The sequence below is a fragment of the Eumetopias jubatus genome, unplaced genomic scaffold (assembly GCF_037043125.1).
Source record: "Eumetopias jubatus isolate StellerSeaLion01/CBP00866 unplaced genomic scaffold, mEumJub1_p1.0 scaffold_16, whole genome shotgun sequence".
Classification (NCBI taxonomy): Eukaryota; Metazoa; Chordata; class Mammalia; order Carnivora; family Otariidae; genus Eumetopias; species Eumetopias jubatus.
In genome coordinates, this window is record NW_028274822.1 from 2,657,217 (window position 1) to 2,682,960 (window position 25,744).

At 46.6% G+C, this 25,744-nt stretch overlaps 1 protein-coding gene across 11 annotated transcripts in view; it reads right to left on the reverse strand.

Moving 5' to 3' along the window:
- Nucleotides 1-25,439, reverse strand: part of ZNF236 (zinc finger protein 236) — a 107,017-nt gene extending 81,578 nt beyond the window's left edge. For 7 of the 11 annotated variants that reach the window (XM_088019546.1, XM_028102869.2, XM_028102868.2 and 4 more), the window contains exons 1-3: nt 25,318-25,439; nt 10,269-10,411; nt 8,833-8,997 (exon numbers count right to left, since the gene is read on the reverse strand). In XM_088019546.1, the coding sequence (XP_087875672.1) occupies nt 8,833-8,997; nt 10,269-10,411; nt 25,318-25,372 (363 nt within the window). In that variant the 5' untranslated portion in view covers nt 25,373-25,439. Of the gene's footprint in view, nt 1-8,832; nt 8,998-10,268; nt 10,412-10,885; nt 11,109-22,677; nt 22,802-23,470; nt 24,419-25,317 lie in introns of those variants that run through there. The other 4 variants (XM_028102870.1, XM_028102871.2, XM_088019542.1 and 1 more) reach the window with 4 other exon arrangements.
- Between the last annotated feature and the right edge of the window lie 305 nt (nt 25,440-25,744).

The following is a 25,744-nucleotide window of genomic DNA, read 5'->3' on the forward strand; positions in this document are numbered from 1 at the left end:
ATTAAGATTAGAGTTTAACAGACTACCTTAAAACAAAGTGACAGCTGATATTTTTGAATGGAAACACTTATCACTGTTTCACAGGCAGACTCTCACAGAGAGAGGTCACGGGCTCCATTCAGACAGGGCTTGCCCAGCACCTGAAACAGGTGGGGTCTGAACAGCACGGTGTGAAAAGCACGAAATACACACAGGATTTCAAAGACTTACTGCGAAAAGCCAAGAACGTAAAACAGCTCAATTTTAACATGTGAATAATATTTTAGATGTATTTTCAAAATAAAATATATTAAAATAAAATTTACTTCATCTGGTTTGTTTCTTTTTCTTTTTTTTTTTTTAACTCTTTTAATATGGGTACTATAAATTTTAAATGACTCCTCTGTCCTTTAGGTAACAGTGGTACATGTGGCCTGGAGTTGGGCTGGTTCACCACTAGCTACGTGGCATCGGGGTGTTAACCACAGGGATGTCATAGCACCTGCCGCCCAGGTGTAAGATGCTCGACAGAGAGCAGGGCACAGAGGGAGAACTCAGCCCAGCTCTCGGCAGGAGTAATCGCTGGCTGAGGACGAAGTTGGATGAGCAGACTCAAGAGTTCCGTCGTACAGGTTTTTAAACCATCCTCAACATAGACTGTCCAAACACGGGGAGAAAATGAGTATAACCTGTCAATGAGCAGACACTGTTATTTCCAAATAACAGCAGCAACAACAACAAACATAAAATAAATTTTACTTTGATATATTTTAGTTTGAAAATATATACGAAATATTTTTCACATATTAAAAGTTATTGAGCTAGTTCTTCCATCAGACTTTCTTCTAATTTCTATACATAACAGCCCTGTAAGTGTGAGTAAACCCCATTAAAATGAGTAGTTCATTGATACTGAGAGCATCCTCGGCAAAAAAAGATGAGCTGAAGGGAATATTCTGAGCAATCCAATAATGATTTCAACTTAAGTAACATTAAGTTAGTATTATTACATAATAATGTAAGGAAATAATGAGCTACAAGATGTCAGCATCTTGTTGATAATAAAGAAAATTCTTTTCAGGAAATTGTCAAAAAGAAAAAAAATACCTAACAAAATTGGCTGCATCTCTTAAAAAAAAAAAATTCCTAAATTTATATGGCAAAACACTCATTTTTGCTCGGGGCTGCCCCAGGTGTCCCTTCCTGTAATTGTGAAATACAACTTGGCTCTCCCAACCTGTCCCATCCTCACTTTATTCTTTCAATGAGCAGATTAGTATATTTCAGGGGCTATCTACACTTGTTCGATCTCGGAACATAGCTCCCTCATTTAGCAAAAGCCAGGGCAAGTGCCCCGGGGCCAGGGGCAGAACCCAGCATGTGGTGGAGAGTGTCATCTTGCCTCTGCTTCACACCCAGAAAGCCCCAGGAGCCAGGACGCGCCTCCCACCGGCTCCCATCAGCTGGCCACACTTGAGGAAGCCCTAGCAGGGAGCCCCATACCTTGCTTCCTCGCCAACCGCTAAGGGACATTCCCCTGTCCTGCATTCTCCATATTCAGAGCTGCCAGCAATCCTCCAGGCTAGAAGTAGTGACTGCTTTGTCCCCTAGAAACAGACCCTTCTGGGTAATTTCCATCCTGGACGAGTGACAAGCAGAACTCGTCAAGGGAAATGCATGGCATTCTGATCAGCCCTCATCTTGCTGACGGTCTAATTTTTACAGGTCAGAGTATAAAATATGATAAGTACTAACCGCCTTGCAGCCGCTCTCCCTGTAACGGCTGCCCTTCTAGGTCCCTGCCAGGGGCCACCGCATGACCCTTCCCTGTGGCCCCATCTCTCAGACCATCACTCACACCCTCCACACTCCAGTATGGAATGTCCTCTCCCTGCCCTGGGCTTCATCGGGAGGCTCCGGGTTCCCCATTCCACTGCCAAGCCCTTCAGCTGAGTTCTTTATGTTCACTGCATTTTTCACTGTAATTTCCCTTTGGTTCTTCTCTCTTCTCTTCAATTTTTTCATTTGTTTCAAAACAATTGTTAAAGCAATTTTAGGATGACTGCTTTAAAATCTTTGCCAAATAATTTCATCAGGGTCCCTTCAGTGTTGGAATATGCTGTCTTTTCTCATTACGTTAGAGTTGGAGCTATCACGGTTCTGGGTCTGTTGAGTGATTTTCCACTGTATCCTGGACACTCTGGGTGTCAGGCTGTGAGACTCTAGATCTCTGCTTATCTTTTATCAGGCAGTCACTCCGCCTAGATGCAGCAGAGGAGCACGTCAGGGGTGAAGGCTCACTACAGGGTCCCGCCAACCCCAGGGGTAGAAAGCACAGTGCAGACTAGTCCATCCTGCACCCTCATATCTCACTGCTGTCAGGTGCAGTGAGGCTCAGCTCCCCACTGACCCACCGGCACTACTCTGGCAGAGAATCACAACACTGCCTGCTTCTGCCGGGCAGAGTATGAGAGGTCAGCTTCCAGCCTGGCTCTGCTAACACCATCGGGTGGGGGAGCCTGGGTACCACCTCCTTCTGCCAGAGAGAGATGCAAGATTACCTCTGTACTTGATCCCAGGCGGTCACGGGATCAGAGGGCCAGATGGCCCTCTGGTTTAGGTTTAGGAACTGGGACAGGATGGGGTAGAAGATCACTCACAACCTTGCTGAGCAATTTCTCAGTTGGTATTTGGCTGGAGCAGGGTGGGCATCGTCAAAAAATTTTCTATTGGTAAACCAGTCTTTTGTTGCCAGTTTTAACTTAGGGGAACCAGCTTTCCTTGAAGCGTGTTTTCATCTGTGCCTGTTGGCAGAAGGCTACAGGCTTCTCCAGCAACCTGTCCAGGTGTATGGGAGTAAAAGAAGAAGCCAAAGGAGCTCACTGTCGTACTGTTCCTCAGGTCCCGAAGTCCCTCAGCTGCCAGCCTTCTTCCCGCCTTCCACAGCCCTCTATCAGCGGGTTATGTGCCCACTGGGTGGTGTCAGTTGTGGCGGGGGAGGGGGGCTGGGATCGAAAGAAAGGCTTCTCCACGGGGCGCCCGGTGGCTCAGTCGGTTCAGCGACTGCCTTCGGCTCAGGTCAGGCCCCTGGAGTCCCGGGATCGAGTCCCGCATCGGGCTCCCTGCTCGGCGGGGAGTCTGCTTCTCCCTCTGACCCTCTTCCCTCTCGTGCTCGCTCTCTCTCTCTCTCTCAAATAAAATGAAAAAAATCTTTAAAAAAAAAAAAAAAAGGAAGGCTTCTCCAGGCTGGCTGGATCCTTACAGGTTATTTTTGCATGTGACTAAAAGTCAGGACGTCTTCCTGTATTACTAATACCATATTCATACCGAGTCACTGAGAAATAAAAACATGCCAAAAAGAAAAAGGTAGCCAGAAATGTATTGTCTGAACATGTGTGGGAAAGACTGATAACTGTGTTCCGATATCTATTCTTCTTTTCTTACACGGGAATAGAGCTCCTCACCGAGCACAGGGCTCTGACTAGAAACTACTCGCCACCACTGTGCGTGGGGACTGTGTTCTCTCGCGTGCAGACCGGGCCTCTCCCTCCTCCTCGTCCTCGGGCCACGTGACAAGAGGTAGGATTGGGGGGGGCGGCGCTGGACAGCCTCGGAGGGTACAGCGGCCCTACCAACTCCAAACCGCACAAGGCCACACAGGGGACAGAGGAAAACTCCAAACCTAACACCGCCCTTTAAGAAAAGAGCGCCCATTTTTCACACAAGGCCAACGCATTTTCCCACCTGAAACAAGCACTTCTTTTTGCTTCTGCCCAGGGAGAACCCTCGCCAGGAGCTCCTGCCCGGCGTGGGGTGACCAGGCCAGGTGACTGAGTCTCTCTCCGCGGCAGACACAGCGGCTCTGGGCCACGACCGGCATCCACATTCGCGCCGCCACCTGCCGCGGGCCCTGGGCCCCAGCGCCACCACAGCCTCTCCCTCCCCCGGGACCGTGGGTGGCTTGAGGGACTCAAGAGGAGACACACAAGACAGGACAGCAACGGGAACAGAAATGCAGAGTCTACTCATCTCAGCAGATACACGTTCCTCCAAGGCCTTTTTAAGAAAAAAAGGAGTCCGAAACGAGGGCGCGCTGACGTTGTCACGACCATGACAGCGAAAGGCAAAGACAGCTGGGCTGTCTCCGAGGACACTGAGGGTCAGGCGGGCTTCGGGGACCTGCCGTCCTAGCACAGCTACAAACCACAGGGCCCGCCTCCAGCAAAGGAAGGGACACGGGAGACAGCCCTCAGAGCCAAGGACGGTGAGCTCCATCTGGAGGAACAACATGGGAAAAGACGTGGACAAAGCGCGTGGAAAAGAAGAGACAACGAAGGCAAGATTTTGAAACCAATGTCCAAGAAACTAAGACTGTCTGGAAACGATCAATTACTGTTATCGCCCATTCCCACCACGGAGAAAGTCAAAGTCGATTTCAGACGGCAGCGCTGAAGAAGCAGTGCAGTGGGGACGCAGCGAGGCGCAGGGTCCCGCGAGGGGACAGCCCTCGGTGCCACCGCCACCCTCGGCGGTCGCCCTGCTCACACACAAGCACCACGTGCCCCAACCATCCTCACCGCCCCCCGGGGGCCCTGCAAGAGCACCCACAGCCGCAGCCCCGGCTCACGTCGTCGCCGTCGCAGCCCGGAGCCCGTGTCCCCACTGTCCTGACGCCTTTCCTCGGGCCATCCCGCGGGCTTCCCACAGGCCCAGCCGGCTGCGGCCGCCTGGGCTCCTTCTCGGCAGCGATCACGCGTCCCACGTATACGGCCCGTGTGCCGCGCTCTGATCAGGCTCTGCTCCCCTGTCCCCAGGCAGGCTCCCCGCGCCCATGGCCAGCCGCCTGCTGCCTTGCCTCAGGAAGACAGAGCAGCGCCTCCACTTCACAGAGACAAACGGGGGGGGGCTCCCAGGCCGCCCCAGGCTCCGGGCCCGGCGCCCAGCGGCACCAGGCCCGGCTCAGGGGCCCTCTCCAGGGCGACGCAGCCCAGGCGGACGCCGAGCTCCATGCTGCCCTTGTGAAGGTGGGTTTCGGGAGCTGCCCCAGGTAAAGGCAGGCACCGAGCCGGAATCGGTGTGGAATGGGAAATCCCGGGTTCGAAAAGCTGTGCGGGGCCCAATTCACCAACAGTAGCTTTTCACGGGACTGCTAAGCTAGTAAGGCAAATCCTGGGCTGCGGGGAGCGAAGCGCTGGATAAAAACAGAAAGCCACCCCTGGGCCTGGGCCTGAGCGGAAAAGCTGACGGATGGGGCGCGGGAACTCCGCTGCGGCCCAGCAGGAGCGGCCTCCCTGGTCCAGGCCTGCACCCCCCCCCCCACCTCCCCCTGCATCTGTTCCCGGCCTCGCCTGCAGGCCTAAGGAAGAGCTGTCCTCCCTTCACACTCACCTCCGGCAAGACCTCATCCCTTGCCACCCAGGTGAGGGCCCCTGAGGACAAACAACTGTAGCAACGGTAACTCTTGGGTCTGAGATGGGTTTTGTGAGCAGGAGGAAAAGCACGTACTAAAGTGTTTAGAGGTGAAGCGGTAACAGGACGATGGGGTGAAGTGGCAGGGGTGGTGTCTGGCAAATTTTAATAACTGGTCAATCCAGGTAAAGGATTCACTGTTCTTGAGTATTCATTGTACCAATCTTTCAAGTGTGAAATTTCTCAAAATAAAAAGTTAGGGGAAATGCGATCACTACATATTATGATGACTTATACTGATCAACAGGTGATTTTATTCTAGACACCCCCCAACATACTAGTGAAAACAAAACACCTTATTAACCAATTATTATTTGCAGATGAGCCTATAGAGATGAAAACCCAAAGAGAATCTCGTAGGATGGCAGGCTACAAAACTGAAACACAAAACACACTCCTTTCCTACGGACAAATGACAAAAACGTAACAGAAAGACCCCCAAATGATTAATAAAAATCCTAGAACACTTTAGAATTTAAACGTACCGAACCCATATGAACAAAACGTCACTGAGATGTTTTTTTGTTTTTTGGTTATTTTTTGGTGGCAGCAAAGGAAGGTTTATCAAGCGATAGCAAAGTGATAGTACAGAGCTCCCGAGGAGGGAGGGGACCTGAGAGGGTTGCCGCTGGAGTCCCTAAGTCTGGGGGTTTACGGGCTGTTGTAATCTGACCAACCCCTCCTGTGCTGGTCGTCCAGTCAGGTTTCTGTCACCTACCTCCCACGTGGGAAAGGGTGGAAGGCTACCGAGATGTTCTGACAATACAGATTCAAACCCGTAAACATGTTCAATTTTCCCCTGTAACAATCTAAAAATTTAAGTCTATCTACGTAAAAGTACCAACTGATTTTTAACGAGGCAAAATTCTAACGTTCACATTAATAATAAACCAGAAAAGGAAAACAGGAAGCATATGAACATTTGCTTATCATGACAGCGAAACACAGCAAAGACAAAGGTGAAACTCGAGAAGGTGGTAGTGCCCCGGGGACCCTGGGAGGACCAGGCAGAGGGTACAGGAGGCGGCGGCTCTTCTGATGCCCCTTGTTCATGTCACTGTGACTTGTAATAGTAAGTTACCATCCAGATATTGAAACCGACCCCCGCCCCACCCTCAAGCCCTACTCTGCTTTGGATTGTCTTTGTGGTCACACCAACTAGACCCATGTCAAGGGCAGTTAGGGCGCACGGGAAAGGGGTGGGCCTACAACAGGACGTGGACTGAACCCAAGAGCCCTGGACGTCCCTCAGCCCCTAGACCATGTTCACAGACTGACTTACAGTGGGCCGAGCCAGGCTACTGCGAAGCTGTTTCAGAGCCAAAGACAGGACAGGGCAAAGGAGTGGCGAGTGTGCCCTTGCAGGAGCCTGGGTCCCCATGGTGGAGGATGGGAGGGAGAGACTGGAGGTGGAGGGATCGGCGTGACCTCCCAGGCTGTGCGATGCACGTGTGTGCTGTGCAATGCGGTGGGACTTGGGAAGTACTTCCCAGCAAGTCACAAGAACCAGAATCTGTAGATGAGCAGATTGCTCATTGTAGCTTTGTCTGTCTGTACAGACACAAGGCTGGAAACCACCCACGTCATCTGCCAGGGGCGACCTGCCGACTGTACGTGTGTACACAACGAGTCTGCCAGGGGCGACCTGCGACTGTTCGTGTGTACGCAACGTTAAGGCCATGTGCTGTTGAGAAGAACGGGACCGCTCCACGATGCACGGACACGCCACAAGAGCTGAGGTGCCGTCCACCGAAGACAAAAGGCACAGAATGGATGGCCTGGATTAAAGGGGCTGCAGAAGAAATCTGTATGCACCCAGAATGCCCAGGAAGGACACAGAAGCTGCTTCCAGCAAAACAGGAAATCATGCTGAACGCCATCCCCTACTCTCATCTCTTACTGTGCGCGTGTACAACTCAGCCCAGAACACTTTAATGTACCATTTAACACAGGCACTTTCTGCTTTTCAAAAAAAAACAAAAGCAAAAACAAAAAAGCAATGGGTGAGACACGGAAGACCTACACTCTGCAGGAGAAGGGACAAGGCTGCACGGCTTTCTAAAATATAATGTGGCATTCTATAAAGAACCTGAAAAAGTAGTATTAATTCAGTAAACCCAACTGCAGGAATCTATCCTAATGAAATAATTAAAGATACATATAATGATGCATTAGGAGTAATATTTAAAAAGTATAAATAAATGTTAAATAACAAAAGAAATGATTGCATATCATCATGCTATGTCCAGATGCAGGAGACTAATAAAGTAATTTAAAATACTGACATGGGGAAACAATCATAATACAGTAAGTGAAAATGGAGAAAGATATATTTACAACATATTAAGGAAAAAGGGCAGGTTAAAAAAAAGTAGCATAAATACTTTTGAATTAAAAAACTATCCTTAAATAAACTATTATGGAAAGTATGTATAGCAAAAAAAAAAAAAGTCTGAAAGGCTATGCATGCATTCTCTCCAAATGTCGTGATTCTTGGTTCTTCTAATAATGTTACTCTTGTTAATCTTTAGTTTCTAATTTTTTTCCAAAATAAACACACATTATTTATATAGTAACTTTTAAAAAGATAAAAATAAATTAGTTTATATTAAAAAGTAAAGACATATATAAAAAGAAGAGACAAACGTATATAGAAAGTATGAACTCAATTTTTATATATGCAATTTAAATACTGTTATTTGTTTTTCTGTCTCAGGAAGAAAATATACCAAACGGTTTTTTATAACCCATCCCTGGACAGTAGAATTAAAGGTAAGGTGACTTTTATTTTCTCTTTTACTGTTTGCATTTTCCTAATTTTACACAATAATAATCAGGGACATGGGGCTTTAATTTTTTAAAGCAATAGCCCTTTGTACTTTAAATCAGGCCCACCCACCCCAGCAACAGGAAGCCCCCGTTCACACATCAGCAGTGTAGCCCTGTCATCCTCAATGCAGCCCCAAGAGGACAGCTGTGGGCCTTTCAGAATTGCTCACTTTGCTGTATAAACTGCTTTGGGGCATCAAGAATTTCTTCTCCTCTCCCAAAATCCCACACGTCAGGGGATCCAGAGGCCAAGTGAGGAGATACTACCGTCTTTAGAGACCGAACATTTACTTGTGACCACTGCAGAATCCTATGTGGGCACAAGTGGATCCTCCAAAGATACGACACACTGAAGTGTCTACCCTGAGATACTGACAGGCCAGAAAATAAAACGTTTTGTCAGTGAAGTAGAGAATTAGGCAAGGCACACTGAATGATAATTAACTCCTAGAAATCTATACGAAAGGCTTCTTAAACTAGTTGATACTTAAAATCCCCCTAAGGATTAGATGCATTTTAAAAATCCATGAACAAAGTATAGGCCAAAATAATTACCTCTTCCTTTTCATGTAGCATAATATGCGCTTTGAGACTAGCCACTCTGGAGAATTTCTTGTTACACACAGGACAGGTAGGATCTTCCCCATTGTGGGTGCATTTATGAAGTGTCAGGTTGAATTCAACATTAAATGTTTGGGGGCACTGGTCACATCGATGTGGCTATTTGGAGAGAAAAGTCAAGAAGCCACTGAAATACAATGTTTCCACAATAAATGCCATTCAAATATTAACATGTACCATAATCTACAGACAGAATCTAAGGAACTTCTGAAGTCTCTTCTGGACCTGAAGTCAATAAATCTAAAATGGACACAGCAAAGCTCCTTACAGAATTTCTCAAAGGATTATAAGGACGACAACACATCAATGCAGAAAAAAGCCTGAATAAAAAATGCTGCATATAAATGTATCAGGATATAGTCTCTATGAAAATAAACATGAGAAACTTCAACTCCCTGGGATAGATTTTTCCCTTCTTTTCTGACCAACTCCACTGCTCTAAACAGAATCACTTCAAGTAAAATCAGGAATCATAAAAACTTTTACTACATTTTAAGAGAGCTGCTTATCACAGTCTAAAATTTTCCCCAAATGAAAGGTATTCTGCCATTTACTTGTAGAAAGATAAAGTAACCACTGGTATTTCTCTCTGAGTATCAAGACACTAGAGTCAGTATTTTCAGATTTTCAGCTTAGGAGGGTAATACCAGCTGACAGCAGTACTAGTGATATCATGTGTCATCATATATATTATACATCAGATTCACGCTGAAAACAAAGCCGGAGTTAGTCATGTCGTTCCCTAGAGAAGAGATCCCTGGCATGCTCCTGACCTCAAAAGGCTCACTGGTGTATGTTCTCCCAAACTAGGAAAAGTCAACTGATCATTTTTTAAAGGTAGTTTTAACTGCCACTTTCTGTCAGGCAGCTCATTCCATTAAGGCACTAATACTCTTAGCCTAGCCCACAGGGGCCCGGCAAAAAAAAAGGATCCCAGTCTCGAAGACAGTGTTGCTTCCTGCTGAAATGCATCTAAAATCTCTGGAACACCATTTTTAAAACGCAAGACCACCTCGGGATAACACTCCCTGCTGGAGAAAAACACACCAAGATATACCAAGTCTGCGTTCAGTCACACAGAAACCGAACCACAGAAAGTCCTGTTTTGAGATGATTTCTTTGTCCACAGATAAAGAACTTCAACACAGAGATTCACGAGACCAGCTCTCACTTGATCTCATTAACCATATAAGGCTTAGGAATACACTACAGCTAAGCACAAAACATCAAGGGATATACTCATGTAAGATAAAATGCCCCACAATTTAGCAATCTAAATTACAAGAAAAATTTGTATTTGACATGCTGATTTTTACAATACCTCCAGTTTCAACGCTCACATTTCTGACATCCCTCTTGAGAATACATACCTTGTCATTTCGCTCGTGATCCCTCATGTGGCGTTGAAACTGGGACTCTTTTGGAAAAGATAGCAGACAGATTTCACACTTATGGAAGTTTGGAACTTGATAGGCATAATTAGTGCTCTCCGCATTCAATGTTAAAACTCCATCTATAAAATTGCATAAGTATAGACAATAAATACCAGTTGTTATTCTCATCACATAAATAAAACTAAATTATTTGGTTATTGTTTAGAAACCAAATTATGGCAGAGATTTATGAGAGAATTTAGAAGAAATTAATATATCTTAAATTTTTCGAAAGGACATGATTTTAAGTCAGAAATGAGAAATGCTGGGAAGCCTGAGGCACAGGACAATGGGCTTATAAAGCACCTGCTGGTAGAATTTTTAGAAACCTGAAACTAAACTCCAGAGTTGACATCCACCCAAAGACACATAAAAGCCATGACGTCTCTTAGCCTTCATGCTTAATATGGCTTCAATGTCACTAGAAATCAAAGAGGCATTTCGTCTCTAAGTCGCTTTGAGAATCCATCAGTAACCCACATTGTTCATCTTAAGTCGCTCAGCAAACAAAACTCAAGTAGAAGCATAAAAGCTAATTCACTAATTCAATCTACCTCTGAAAACTGCTGCAGAGCGAGATTAAGTCAGAGAGGAAAAACTTCTGTTCTCCCATATGGTTAGGGTTTAGGAAGACCTTTGTCCGCAGTGCTTTGGACAATCCTTAGGCTTCATGATGCGCTTCTATAGACCCACGTAGGTCAACAGCTATAAACATAAAAGTATTTTCAAATAAAAATATGTAATAATCACAAAAATTTGTCAAGAATCTCAGAAAATAAAGATGTCCTAAACCTCTACAATTCTTTAAAATAATAAATTCCAAGTCTTATAATTTAGGCACAAATATATAACACATATTAATGATACAAAGACTAGAAATACATCACATACAATTCTTTGTATCAAATTTGACTCAAAAATACTGAAATTTAGAAATCTATAAGTAAAGCAGGGTTGATTTTAAGACTCAAGTGAGCTCCAGAGAGTCTTCTATTTCTCAAACATCCATGTGGTAAACAACGGCATCCCAAACTTTCAATAGACCTTTAAATCCCTCCTTTGAGAAAACAGCCTGCAGTCCAGCTTTGGCCAGAAGTCCCCCTCCCCTACACGGGCATCTGTGGTAAACAAGAAATGAGAAATTCTCCAGATGGGAGGGGGAGGAGGCCTCGGAGGAGGTGGGAGTAGCGGGGCATGGAGAAGGCTGGTAACACCTTCAGGAATTCTTCCAGCCGATCCTTGAGTAAAGCAGATTCCAGTTTCAAGAGACACTAATATGATAGAAAAACTTCATCCAGAAACAGAATGGGCCTACCACAGGAAAGATACACATAACTTCTATTCTATTTATTCATTATATCCACATTCTACTCAAAGACCATGTATTCAAAATGTCTACTTTAATTAAATTAGTAACAAAATGTTTTATGCTCTCCAGGGCCAAATAAAATGATTGCTGGAACCATGTCAATTGACATATGATTCCCTTTGGGAAAGTTTATACTATGGAAAGAAACAGAAGTTGGGAACGTTCAAGTAAAGTTTCTGTTGAAAATTGTGTCTTAAAAACTCAGTAGCCAGTGTTTCCACCTAATGGCTAAATGCAGTCATGAGGGAGCTCCTCCCCACCCGAGAAAGCAAAATTAAAAGGCTATTTCAGGATGTAGAACGAAACAATGTTCACAGCCTCTAAGCTGAAACTGCTTGTTACCACAAAATGAGAAAGGATGTAATTAACTGCAACTGATAGATAAGACCCTAAGAGATAAGAAACTATCCATTTAAAACCCAAAATGACCTTGTTTTGCTTATGAATTAAGACTTTTCCAGAAAAGATTTTTATCTTAAGAAGCAAGATTTCCCTCTTTCATAAACCTCAAAACATAATAAAATCACATTTTCACTAAGTCCCTTCCCCCAGTGATAATACAATATTAATCTGGTTCATAGACAAAACAACGCTAATTCAAATTAAAGCATAACTAAAAGGGAAAAACATGCTTTAGTTGCACATTGAGCATAATTTTAAAATCCACAGCATTGGGGCACCGGGGTGGCTCAGTCGGTAAGCGTCTGCCTTCGGCTCAGGGCATGATCCCAGGGGTCCTGGGACTGAGCCCCACATCGGGCTCCCTGCTCCGCGGGAAGCCTGCTTCTCCCTCTGCCGCTCCCCCTGCTTGTTTCTGCTCTCGCTAACTCTCTCTCTCTGTCAAATACATAAAATATTTTTAAAAAATAAATAAATAATAAAAATAAAATAAAATAAAATCCACAGCATGTCCGGACCTTCACTTTGCTTTGGGGGAACACATTTAGTAACCGCGCCGTTTCCGCACCGAGAAAAGCACAAGCCTTTTTCTCCCAGGGCCAGGCGGGCTCTCTCACCCACACTTTGCTTTCTGCCTGGGTAGTGTCCAAGGCCTTAGGATAACCCCTTCTGCCTCTCCCTTCTTCAAGCTCATTCAAATTTCTGGTCCCCAGAGTATGTGTTTTCCAGAAAGAAGCCCATGCAATTGATGGATCCTTAGGACATGCAGATACTCCACGTCCATGCCTTCGCCCATCGTTAGGGCGGGGTGAAAACTCCGGGCCACACAGGCCACCAGACTTTTTGAGGGGCCAGGGATCTAAGTAAGGTTCGGCCAAATGAATGGCAGCCTCTGAGTGTCAGCCTCCTGAGCACCGCTGCATTTTTTAGAAGCAGCTGGAGGACCTTCCCGTGAGATTTTGGCACCCCACATTCCTCACGTCTCCCAAATCAGAACAGGTATTCTCTGTAGCCCATCCCCCCCCCGCCCCCACACAACAGAAGCACGGATCTGCGTGCACTGCGCAGTGCTCAAATCTACGAGTTCATCCAGTACGGGATTCTGCCCATCCCCTGCCCCCAGGAGGCAGGGGATGGATCACTGTGCGGTTCCAGAAGGCAGGGAGACTCAGTGGGCTGATTCCAGCCGGTTTAGGTCACCTTACACACATGCATGCGCACGACCACATTCTCTTCAACTGCTCACCCTTCCTGTTACCAAAAACTCAAATTCACTGTCAAATGTAAACACAAACTGATTGCAAAGATCAGAAACTGTTTGAGCAGCTTTGTTTTCCTTGAAAAAAGCAGCTTTGTTTTCCTTGGAAAAATGTGAAGACTAGTCTCAAAATCAATTTAACTCTCAATAGTATATAATAACTATTTATCAACCAGCCACCCACATAATAAAGTCTACCTCAGTGTTGTACAGATTAAATAAAATAATGCTTCCTGACACTACTGAGACAGAGCCTATCAATGATTTAGGAACACGGCCACCTCTTTAATGCTCATCCTTGCCACCCGATGCCCTCGCCGGCCCTCCATAACCATACTCTGCCACAGCTACATTCAGGCCTGGTCCATAAGGGGGACTGGACAAGCCGACAAACTGCTCTTCTCCCAAGACCGGGCACAGCAAATCAGCCCAGTCAGCTAAATCTTAATGGCAAAGGTCTGTCCTTATCTCTGATCTAAAGAGCTAAGATGATTTTTTTTTTTTAATTTTAAGTGATCTCTACACCCAATGTGGGGCTCAAACTCACAAACCCAAGATTAAGAGTCGCCTGCTCCACTGACTGAACTAGCCAGGTGCCCTGCTAAGTTGATCTCTTATACAAATTGCCTCTCTATGATATGATGGTTCAACAAAACCTACTGCATTTATAGCATTCCATTGATTTAACTCCAGTTTGCATCTCCTGACTTAAATCCTTAAGCACTATGCATTGAAGATCTCAGCTATCCATAAATCCTGCTGAGGCATTTTTAATATTAAAATGAGATCCACCAGAGGGCACCTGGGTGGCTCAGTCGTTAAGCGTCTGCCTTCGGCTCAGGTCATGATCCCAGGGTCCTGGGATCCAGTCCCACATCGGGCTCCCTGCTCGGCAGGAGGCCTGCTTCTCCCTCTCCCACTCCCCCTGCTTGTGTTCCCTCTCTCGCTGTGTCTGTGTCTCTGTCAAATAAATAAATAAAATCTTTAAAAAAATAAAAAAATAAAAAAATAAAATGAGATCCACCAGATTCATTTTCTAAATTAATTGAGCTAACCCCCAAACTTTGTTTTTATTTTTGTTTTGAATAAAAAGTTTCCGAAAAGTAGTTGACATCTCTACTGCTCTCAACAGGCCCGTCTTCCAACATTTTTTTAAACATTTTATTTATTTATTTGAGAGAGAAGAGAGTGAGCAGAGGGAGAGAGAGCAGCAGAGCCCCGCTGAGCAGGAAGCCTCACGTGGAGCTGGATCCCAGGACCCTGGAATCATGACCTGAGCTGAAGGCAGACGCTTAACGGGCTGAACCCCCCAGGCGCCCCCGTCTTCCAACATCTTGTCCCCGAGAGCCCAGCTCTCTAACCATGGAGGCATCTTCTCTGCTCTTCACTCTGACATTAGGATGCTTTCCGAGGTCACCAAACAGGCCCTGGAGAAGTCTGACAGCTGTCGCCCCCATTTCAGGTGGGGCCCCACTTCCAGCTACCATGCTTTCTCCTCTCTACTTTCGTGTGTGTGTGTGTGTGTGTGTGTTATTTTTACTGTTTTCTAGTTTCTTCTTTTCTCCTTTCTCCTGTTTTCTCCTGTTCCTCTCACACTGGTCAGCATTCAGGTCTGAGCACGGCTGGACTTTTTCAGATAAAACTCTGCAGTGCTTGGGCCCGTGAGCCCTTTCTACTTGGTCACTGTACCTCCAAAGGCTTGCACCCTGGCACATCCTGAGTGCCTAGCAAATATTTGCTAAATAGAGATAAGAAGAAAGCTAATGACTCTTTTGGTCTCTACCCAGTTGTCCAAAGTGCCTAAGACCAGCATATCTAATCTCCACTTGTAGCCTGACTCACATCCTTCACCTCAAAATTACCTTAGTATTCTTCCAGCTTGTTATGTGTCCTCTGACTATTCTTATTTTGTACATTTCCTTAGCCATTTGGTTGTTCCTAGGAGCTAGGTGAAATGCATCTACATTATTTTCTCCATAGAATCTGTCAGAAAATGAGTTCACAGCACCAGCCATAAGCACCTGCTTCCTTCTAAGAAGGAACAGGGGCACCTGGGTGGCTCAGTCGGTTAAGCATCTGCCTTCGGCTCAGGTCATGATCCCGGGGTCCTGGGATCGAGCCCCGCATCGGGCTCCCTGCTCAGTGGGGAGTCTACTTCTCTCTCTCTCCCTCTGCATGCCTCTCTGCCTACTTATGCTTGCATGCTCTCTGTCAAATAAATAAATAAAATCTTTAAAAAAAAAAAAAAAGGAACAAGCATCTGTCAACTCAAAAGTGCCTGCACCAAGAGAGGTGGGTATTACCAGGGAAGACTCTGGCACTTTTTGAATTTCACCCATTATTTATTCAATGTATTTGCTATTAGGTAAATATTCATTTGGAAATGAAATGTACTCATATAAAAAAATAATCCTCAAAATGTAGTCAATGAAAAAAAACTGTATGCTCTAGGTGCTATCGCTTCTTTAAAAAGGGGAGGGTGGGGCAGATACACCACATATTTGCTTGTATGTGCATAAAATAGCCCTGTAAAACTACAGAAAAAATAATAGCATTGGTTACCTGTAAAAAGGTAACTATCTGACTGGGGAATAGGGCTGAGAAAAGGACTTTCATTTTTTTAAATTCTGAAGCATTATAATGTATTACCTGTTCAAAAGCGGTTACATTAAAAAGTAAGAAATAAAATTTACTTGGGGGGAAAAGGTGAGTTATACACTCCACCTCCTGTATAGCTAAGGAACCTAAGACCCCAGAAAAACAAGCCACTTGGTCAAAATCACACAGTTAGCCAGGCAGAACTGGAAGTAATTTTCAACTCATAGTTCAAGGCTCTCTCCTAATTATTCAGGCTTCCATGCCTCTCAAGGTCATGATTTATGAGATGAAACCCCAATTTCATTTTTTTTGAAACCCCAATTTTAACCTTGTGCCTACTATAAAAACAGCAGGTGAACCTGGATTTTATCAACAGTATTTTATGTCAATTGTAAGCTTAACTCTGTTTATGTTCTTTCAGTATAAAACACATTCAACTGAGAGTCAAGCCAAAGTGCCCTGCTTGTCAAAACCATGAGTAGTTTCCATGAGACAATTAGAGTCTACAACACTGATACTGGTTTCATGATAAATGATATGAAATACTTTCTGTGACACAGAGTTAAAGATAAATAACTGGTCAAAGACTCGCTAAAGGGTCTCTAACAGGGTCAGGTCGCTCATGTTCCCACAGTAAAGGTCACCTTCACCCAGGTGTGCTTCCAATATGCCCACTTTGTCAGCATTTGTATCTGTGTGCAGTTTCCCTTTCAAGCCTCATACTACTACACTGTCTCTATTTTTCTTTTAAAGATTTTATTTATTTATTTGACAGAGAGAGAGAGCACAAGCAGGGGAATGGCAGGCAGAGGGAGAGGGAGAAGCCGACTCCCCACTGAGCGGGGGCCGGGAGCCTGACACAGCCCTATGCCAGGACTCTGGGATAAGGACCTGAGTCGAAGGCAGACACTTCGCCGACTAAGCCACCCAGGCGCCCCGACTGTCTCTATCTTTAAAAGGAATATCAATCCTCTTTCAAATATTTGCTTTTATTACCTGTACATTTTTATTTCTAAAGAAGACTTTAAACTCAGACGGATGTATATTTAGACACCACACACATTATTCCAATTTAACAAAACCATGGTGTGTTAAAATTATAACAAAATAATATCTCCAGTACCTAGAGCCTCCCCATCTAGCTAAAACAACCCAAGGCCCAAGGTCTAAAAGTAACAATGCCTTTTTGAGAATGATCCGGGAATGTACTGCTGAGAATAATGCGTCCTTAGACAATGCCATATGTAATAATTTTTTGTTGGTCTATTTGCTGCCATTATTCTGTTTCTCATCTCCACAAATGTACAATTTATGTTAGCACCGCAACAACAAACAAGTACAGCTAAAGGGCGCCACAGAAGAGTATGGGTAGCCCAGTCCAAGATTCCGTCCCAATTTCCAATGAAGTATGTATGCACAGTACATACTATTTTTAATGTACATAACTTAAAAAATGGGTATCTATAGATTAAAACATGGGTTACTGGTCACAGATTAGGGAGATGGTGACGAAAGCGGGACTGGGACTCATGAACTTTGTGAATGTCAGTCCTGCCGAGTGGTTAGTAAGATCTCTGCAAAGCAGATAATCTGTTGCTCAGCTCGATTCTTCACACAAAGATGAGGTTGATTTCCATCTTGCGTAGTTATGGGTTGTTGTGAAAATCCAAGGAATGATAAATATGAAACAAAAAATATTGTTTTAGAAAAGTAAATTGCACATCTACTAGGAGGGCTAAAATTAAAAAGAAAGAAAACAACAAGGATTGATGAGGATGTGGAACAACCGGAAATCTCACATTCCACTAGAAAGTGAAAATCACTACAGTCACTCAAAAGCCACTTAGCAGCAGTGACCAAAGCTGAACACACACAAACCCTGTAACCCAGCAATTCCGCTCCTAGGTATATCCCCAGAGAAATGTGTACATAGGTGTACCAAAAACACATGTTTAAAAATGCTCACAGAAGCATTATTTACAACAGCCAGCAAACTAAAACAATGCAAATGCCCTTCAACAGTAGATGATGAATCTAAAGGTGAGAAGTAGAACAATAAAGATGAAAATATAGGAAAAGGCCTTCATGATCTTACAATTGTCAAAGATTCCTTATACAAGTCCCAAAAATACCAAACTTGAAAGAACTGATACATTAGACAATATTAAGATTAGGAACTTCTTTCATGAAAAGATATCCTAAAAAGAGTGAGCAGAAAAATACAAAGAACTCACATACAGTATATATAAAGAACTCCTATACATCAATAATGAAAAGACAGAACTCTTCACCAAAGATGGCAAGGAAGAATACAAAGAGATGATTTACATTCTATCTCATAAGAGAATTGCAATTCAAACAATGAGATACCACCACACACCTATTTGAAGGACTAGAATTAAAGAAAATTAATAATAATAATACCAAATGCAGACACGGATGTGGGGCAACAGGAACTCTCATTCATTGCTGGTGAGAAGGCAAAATCACCCAGCCACTTTGGAGGAGTTTGGCAATTTCCTGCAAAGCTAAACACAGTCTCACCGTACCATCCAGCACAGTGGTCCTCAACATTTACCCAAATGAGCTGAAAACCTGCACACAAATGTTTACAGCAAGTTATAATTCCCAAAAACTGGAAGCAACCAAGATATCCTTCAAAACGTAAATAAACTGGTGCATCCAGACAATGGAATATTATTCAGCAATAAAAAAGAAACGAGCTATCAAGCCATGAAGAGACATGAAGGAATCTTAAATGTATATTGCCTAGTAAGAAGGCAGTCTGCAAAGGCTACATATTGTATGATTCCAACTATGCGGTATTTGAGAGCAAGCAGAACTATGGAGACAGTGAACCCTAATGTACACTATGGACTTTATTAAATAATAATGTATCAAAATGGGTTCATTAATTGTTACACATGTACCAGACTAACACAAGATGTTAATAACAGGGGGCAGCCTGAGGGGGAGAATTGGGAGCATGTAGGAACTAGGTACTATCTGCTCAATTTAATGTAAGCCTAAAACTGCTATAAAAAATAAAGTCTATTAACTAAAAAAATAAATAAATAAATAAATATTCAACCCAGGAGGAAAATCGGAGTAGACTTAAATGACAGCCTCACGAAAGAGAACAAATGGCTAATAAATATAAGGTCTTTATTAGTACAGAACTGCACGTTTAAAATCAAAATAACCCTCTGCACACCAGAATGGCTAAAATGCTACAGGACAGAGCGAATGCAACTCTCTGACACCGCTGGTAGGAGAAGCGAGTACATTCACTGGAAAACGGTTTCACGGTGTCTGCTATGACCCAGAAATGCAGAAGTTCATAGCAGCACATATATGTAATAGTCCCCAAGTGGAAACAACGCAAGTACCCACAGTACAAAGGATAAATTGACAGTACATTATATGATAGAATAATATACAACCATGTAACTGAACCTATTTCTGCCAAACAATAAGAGGGATAATCTCATAAAAACAAACACTGAGTGAAGGAAGCCAGAAACAAAAGGGTCCATGCTATGAATTCCATTTAGTTTGAAAATGGGTCAAACTACCCTGTGGTATCAGAAGAGGAGAGTGGAGCACGGAGAGGGAAAGCATGACTAACTGGGAAGGAACAGGAAAACCCTGGAGATCCTGCCAATGCCTTAGGTGCTGGTTACATATGGAAATTCATGCAGCACACGAAAGTCTATGCACTTCCTCTGGAGATGTTTTGTTCAATTAACCTAATTGCTAAAATACAATATTAAAGGTTTCAGAGAAATACACACGTCTGGCTTCTCTTGAAAAATCATAAGCCACGGCAATAATTAAACGCAGCAGAGCAGGAGCACGGCCCCAGACCAGCTATTACCTGTCACTACTACCTTTAACTGACGCACTAATTTGCTTTAGCTGTCTGACCCGTAAACAACTGAGTGTTTGACTCCTGTAGTAAGAGCACACTATCCGCTCACGCGGCTTATTACATAAAGTGTTCATTTTAATCCACTAAGGCAACAGTTTTCAACTCTGCCGAGATTTGGAGGGAAGGCACCTCAGAGGTATGGGCTGTCTGTCTCTGAATCCCTCAGTCTCCTGCCCTTCCACCAGAACTGCTTTTGCCGTGGGCCAGTGGTGTTCAGCCCTGACCATGCAGTGGCCCCACCAGGGACTCTTCAGTGCAGGAATGCCCTGGTCCCACCTCACAGGCTCAGATACAGCCCGCTCATCCAGATCCTTAAAAGCTCCCCCAGGTAATTCCATGGTGTTTTGCCAAGAGTGAAAACCACCACTTGAGACCTTGCCGTATTATTTCACGTAGTAAGTTCTAAGACTAAAAAGTAGTTTGAAAAACACTAACTGCTTAAGCACAGAGACATGGCCTCTGTACAGAGAGAAAATATAATGACCCTGACATAGGATAAGCATTATTCTAAAAACTGCTGAATTGACTTTATCTCACAAACAATTATGGTTTTGTACGTTTTCCCGGGCCGTGTTTGTGTAAAAGACAGAGATTTTTTTTTTTAAAGATTTTATTTATTTATTTGAGAGAGAGAGAATGAGAGAGAGAGAGCACGAGAGGGAAGAGGGTCAGAGAGAGAAGCAGACTCCCTGCCGAGCAGGGAGCCCGATGCGGGACTCGATCCCAGGACTCCAGGATCATGACCTGAGCCGAAGGCAGTCGCTTAACCAACTGAGCCACCCAGGCACCCGAGATTTTTTTTTTTAATAAATCCTTATAATGAAATATTTTTCCTTTATTGTGGGAAAGACCAAGATTCTGAACTCCTGTTAACTCACTACTTGATTCCAGGATCATAAAATCTTTAAATCTGATGTGTTACCTAACACACTTTTCTCAAAATACTAAAAAGTCCAAGTCTCTGCCTACCTAAAAAGTTCAAGTATGGAGAATGAAGGGTGCTCCTTTATGAAGAAATCTTTTTGTCCTTGGATACCCAATACTGTTAGAAAGTTATTATTTTAAGCAGAATCTGTCCTCCCCTCGTTTCTGCCAGTAGTTCTGTCTGCTGAAGTACATGAGAGTCACCTTTAAACCTGAGCGCATCTCCTGCCACCTTGTATGCTAAATTCCACGGCTCTTAGCTCACCCCAGTAGTCTAGTCCCCCCGGAGAAAAGTAGAGTTCCTGAATTCATCCACAGCTAAAATAGCCCGAACTGATCATCTGAGCAAGAGAAGACTTGTCTATTCATCTGGCTCAAGGTCAGTTTGTCTCCACTCTCTGAAAATGAAGTATTATAAATATTCCTCTAACAGAAAACAAAAACTTAGCAGGAGGCCAACTAAAGGTACAAGCTCAGGAGAAAAAGTCTGTACCACCACACTGGAAAATACAAATGGAAGCCATATAAGACCATCAAGGTCACATTACTACTTAGTAAGAGTAAACTAAAATAAGTATGATAGAGAAAAAATCCGATTTCACTCATCTTTCTATCCGACAGTGCCAGGCACCAAGCAAGTGCTCAATAAACACGTCCCCCACCGACCCCCACAGGAGGCTTCCTTCACTCCAGGAGCCCCCCCGGCCCACAGGTGGTGTACTGCCAGGCCCCCAGCGGGTGCCTGAAACCACAGGGTGCTGAACCCTGCCTGTACCGTTTTCTCCTACACATACGTACCTCTCACTGAGCTTAACTCAGAAATCGGGCTCAGTAAAAGATTAACAATAATAATAAAATTGGAACTCTAACAACACACTGTAGAAGTTGGGTGAATGTGGTGTCTCTTACTATGCTGCACTCACCCCTCTTCTTGTGATGCCATCAAGTAAGGCACCATGACACGGTGTTAGGCTACTATGACCTTCTGACAACATGTCAGAAAGAGCACCACCTGCTTCCAACCTCAGGGGCTGAAACCTCGGGTACTGGGGCGGGGGGGGGGGGGGACTACTGTACTTATGTCCTAAGCTGATTATTATTCCAAGAAATGTTTTTCAGTGCCTACTCCTGATGTTTTCTTGAGGTTTCCATTCTGACATCCTTTCCTCTGGGAACCCTAGACTTCAAGCGTCTGCCCTCTGCTGCCACGGTGTTCCCACCATCACAGGACACGCACGGTCCTCAAGAGCCACGGCAGAGATCCTGTTCTCTGTCGCTGAACTCTGTAACCCAGCCTCTAGCAGTATCCGCCCATCACAGGAAGTGCTTCAACATATTTGTTCAAGAAATTCATTAACCCATATGTAGGGCTCTATATTCATCAAGACAAAATAATAAAATGCACACTTTGGAGTCAAATATAGACTCAAATCCCAACTCTGACACTAGCTGGGTGGACCTTCCAAATCACTCACTGAACCTCTCTGAGCTTTATTCCCCCATCTGTAAAAAGCCCCACCGACCTTCCCAGTTTTTCTTAGGCATAAAATTCATAATGGTAACAGAGAAAACAAAATCGTTTCAGGTAATGAGAAGCATTATTAAGACAGTGAACTGACAGAGCAACAGTGCTCAAACATTTTGATCTCAGGATCTTTTTACATTTTTAAAATATAATTGAGGACCCCAAAGACCTTAAGTTTGTACAGATTATATCGCCACTTGCCCTATTAGAAACTAAAACTGAGCGCTTTTTAAAATATTTATTCATTTAAAAACAAACCTATTATATGTTAACGCAAATACACACTTTTATGAAAAATATATTCTCCAAAAAAGCAGTAATAAGAGTTTTCACTTGGGGCACCTGGGTGGCTCAGTCGGTCAAGCGTCCGCCTTCGGCTCAGGTCATGATCCCAGGATCCTGGAATCGAGCCCCGCATCGGGCTCCCTGCTCAGCAGAGAGCCTGCTTCTCCCCCTCCCTCTGCCTGCTGCCTACTTGTGCTGTCTCTCTCTCTGTCAAATAAATAAAATCTTTAAAAAAAAAAAAAAAGTTTTCACTTTTACAAAGCTTTTTAATGTCTGGCTTAGTAGAAGACAAGTGGATCCTCACGTCTGCCTCTGCATTCTCTCGGTTGCAATATGTTATGTTTTATTTTCCTGCAAGTTATTTTACTTGGAATATATTCAGCATGTTGTTTTTGAGTGAAATGCAGGAAGACAGCACAGCTTCACACAGCCCGGTGGCATGGCCACCCGCATCCGTGCAAAGGCGTCAGCAATTTTACCCCTCATAATTTTCGTACCATTGGTGCAAATGCTAACCACGTGAAATAACCAAACAGTATCGCTATGAAAATATTTACCCGGCAGACCCCTCCAAGTGTCTCTGGGAACCTCACTGTGAGGAAAGGCTTGTCTGTAAAGTTATGTTCAGACAGGTTTGAGGAAGGCCTCTGTTAGGAAGCTGAAGCACTGAGGCCTAAGGAATGAGCAAGAGCAGGTGGATTCTCAGAAAAGGAAGAGCACAAACCTCAATTCACCACAAATGTGGCCTCAACCCGGAACCCAAAGAACCGAATGCTAGAGCAAGGCAAGAGAGAAATGAGCCCTATCCAAGGCCAGATCAATTAGGATCCCGCAGGAATGTGGATTTTACCTTAAGGAATGAGAAATCCTTTGAAGAGTTTTAATCAGGGTGTGGCCATTTCATCTACACTTTAAAGAGCTCCTCCAGGGTGCTGGTGATGGACTTACGGTAGGACGAGGCTACCCGGGAGCAGTGAGAGGCTCCCACAGAAGTCCCACCCGGAGACAGACCGGCTGGGCCAGCCAAGGGCACCAGACGTGGAGAGGGTAGGGCTGGCTGGAAATACCATTTTGAGGCAGAAGCTGCAAGACTAGTTATGAATTGTCTTGAGTAAGAGAAAGAGAATTATGCTTACATTTAGGGCTTGAAAACCCAGGTGAATAGTGATGCCATTTGGGAAGACGGGAAAGATTGGGGGGATTATGTTCCCGGCCTTAAGCTGATGCACATTTTCCATGGTCTAGCCTACACCTTCTTCCAAGTAACTGAGAGGCACTGCACTTAAAATTATTTTTGCCAGAAAGCACCTTAAAATAAAAACACTGAACAAAATAAGGCCAAAGCGGGAGCAGTGAACGGCCTTAGGACCTCCTTGCAGGCACCAGCAGCCCCTAGTCCGGATTCGGAGCAGTTACTCTCCAGCTAGGAACCTGCAGACCTGCATTACTCCCCAGCCAACATCTCAGCTCCTGAAAAGCTAGGTGAGGGGTGTCCAGTCTCGCCGAAATTCATATGCTCTGTGTTCTAACATTTCCTTAATTGCGTGTCTGCTCACTGGATGGGCCAGGAGGACCGCAGGAACGATGCCTCGCTGGGTCCGTCCCGTCAGTAAGTTCGCACCACTTCCTACTCTGCTCCTCGCTCTTCCTAAATGCGAGGAAGGGCAAGGTAAACACTCTCATCTGCAGCTCCCACGAGGAACCTTTCTCCGTCTGGGGGAAAAGCAGTGCAGGCGCCCGCCGCCGGGCCCCGGCCCTCCAGTGAGCCCCGCTTATTCCGCCCGGGGGTCCCCGAGCACGGTCACCGGCCAGCGAGGGCCCAAGTACCAGGGGTCCATGCCCCACACCCCCACCCCCGGCCCAGCGCGCACGCAGCCGCCTCTGCGACCGCCCCGGCCCCGGCCCCCCGATCTCGGCCCCCGGGCCCCCCGTCTCTCCGGCCTCCCGGCCCGCGGCCCCCGTACGAGCCCGCCAGGCCCGCCCCCGCTGGCCCGCGCGCCCCAGGGCCTCCCCGGGCCCCCCGCCGGGGCCGCGCAGCGAGCGCGCACTCGGCAGCCCCGGGCGACCAGGCCGAGCCGCGGCGCCTCTCCCTCGGGCCCACGTGGGGGGAGGGCCCCGCGTCCGCCGCCCGCCCGCCCGCCCACGCGACGCGGGGCCCGGGGGACGGCGGCCCGGCCCGGCGGCCCCGAGACCCGCCCCGGGGAGGGCACCTCCCCCAGGAAGGCCTCCCGCCGCCCGGGAACGCCGGGCTGGACGGGCGGGGGCCGGGGAGGCCGGATGCCCGCGGGCGGGCGGGCGGAGGGCGGCGAGGGAGGGGGGCGAGGGAGGAGGGCGGCCGGGGGAGGAGGAGGGAGGCGGGCGGCGGGCGGCGGCGGCGGCGCGCAACTCGCCCCCGGCCCCGCCGCCGCCCGCCCGGCCCAGGAAAGTAGGCCCAGCCCGGCGGAGGGGCCTGCGCGCCGCGCCGGTATCATTCCGCCCGCGCCCTGCGGCCGCCAGTTGGGCGGCGGCGGCGGCGGCGGCGGCGGCAGGGCGCGGCGGCGGCGGCGGCGGCGGCGGCGGCGGCCCCCGCCCCGACCCCGGCCCCGGCCCCGCCGGCCGCCCCCGGCCCGGCCCGCTCCCGGCGCCCTCCGCGCCGCATCCGGGGACTATATTCGCGCGGAGCGGCACAGCGCGGCCGGCCGGGCCGGAGCCGCTTACCGGTGTCGCCGCGCGCCTTGCTCTCCTTGGGCTTCGGGGGGCGGCCCCGCGGCATCGTCGGCGGCGGCGGCGGCGGCGGACCACCCCTCGGCCGCACACACACTCACACACATACACTTGGCGGAGCGCGCACGCGCGGGGACCGGCCGCGGGAGCGCGGCGCGCGTCCGGCCGAGCGGCGGAGGCGGGCGGAGCGGCCCGGGCGGGCGGCCGCTGAGCCGCGTCTGAGCGCCCGCGGGCCTCACGGGGGGAAGGCGCCCGACTGAGCGCACGGGAGAGCTAGAACCGCGCCAACTTCGGCGGGTTCCATGGCCCGGCGGGCCGCGTTAGGGGCGTGGGGCGCGGGCGCGGGCGCGAGGTGGGGGCGGGGAGCGGCGCCGTGCGCATGCGCGTTCCGCCGCTCGGGCCTGGGGCGGACGAGGGGCGA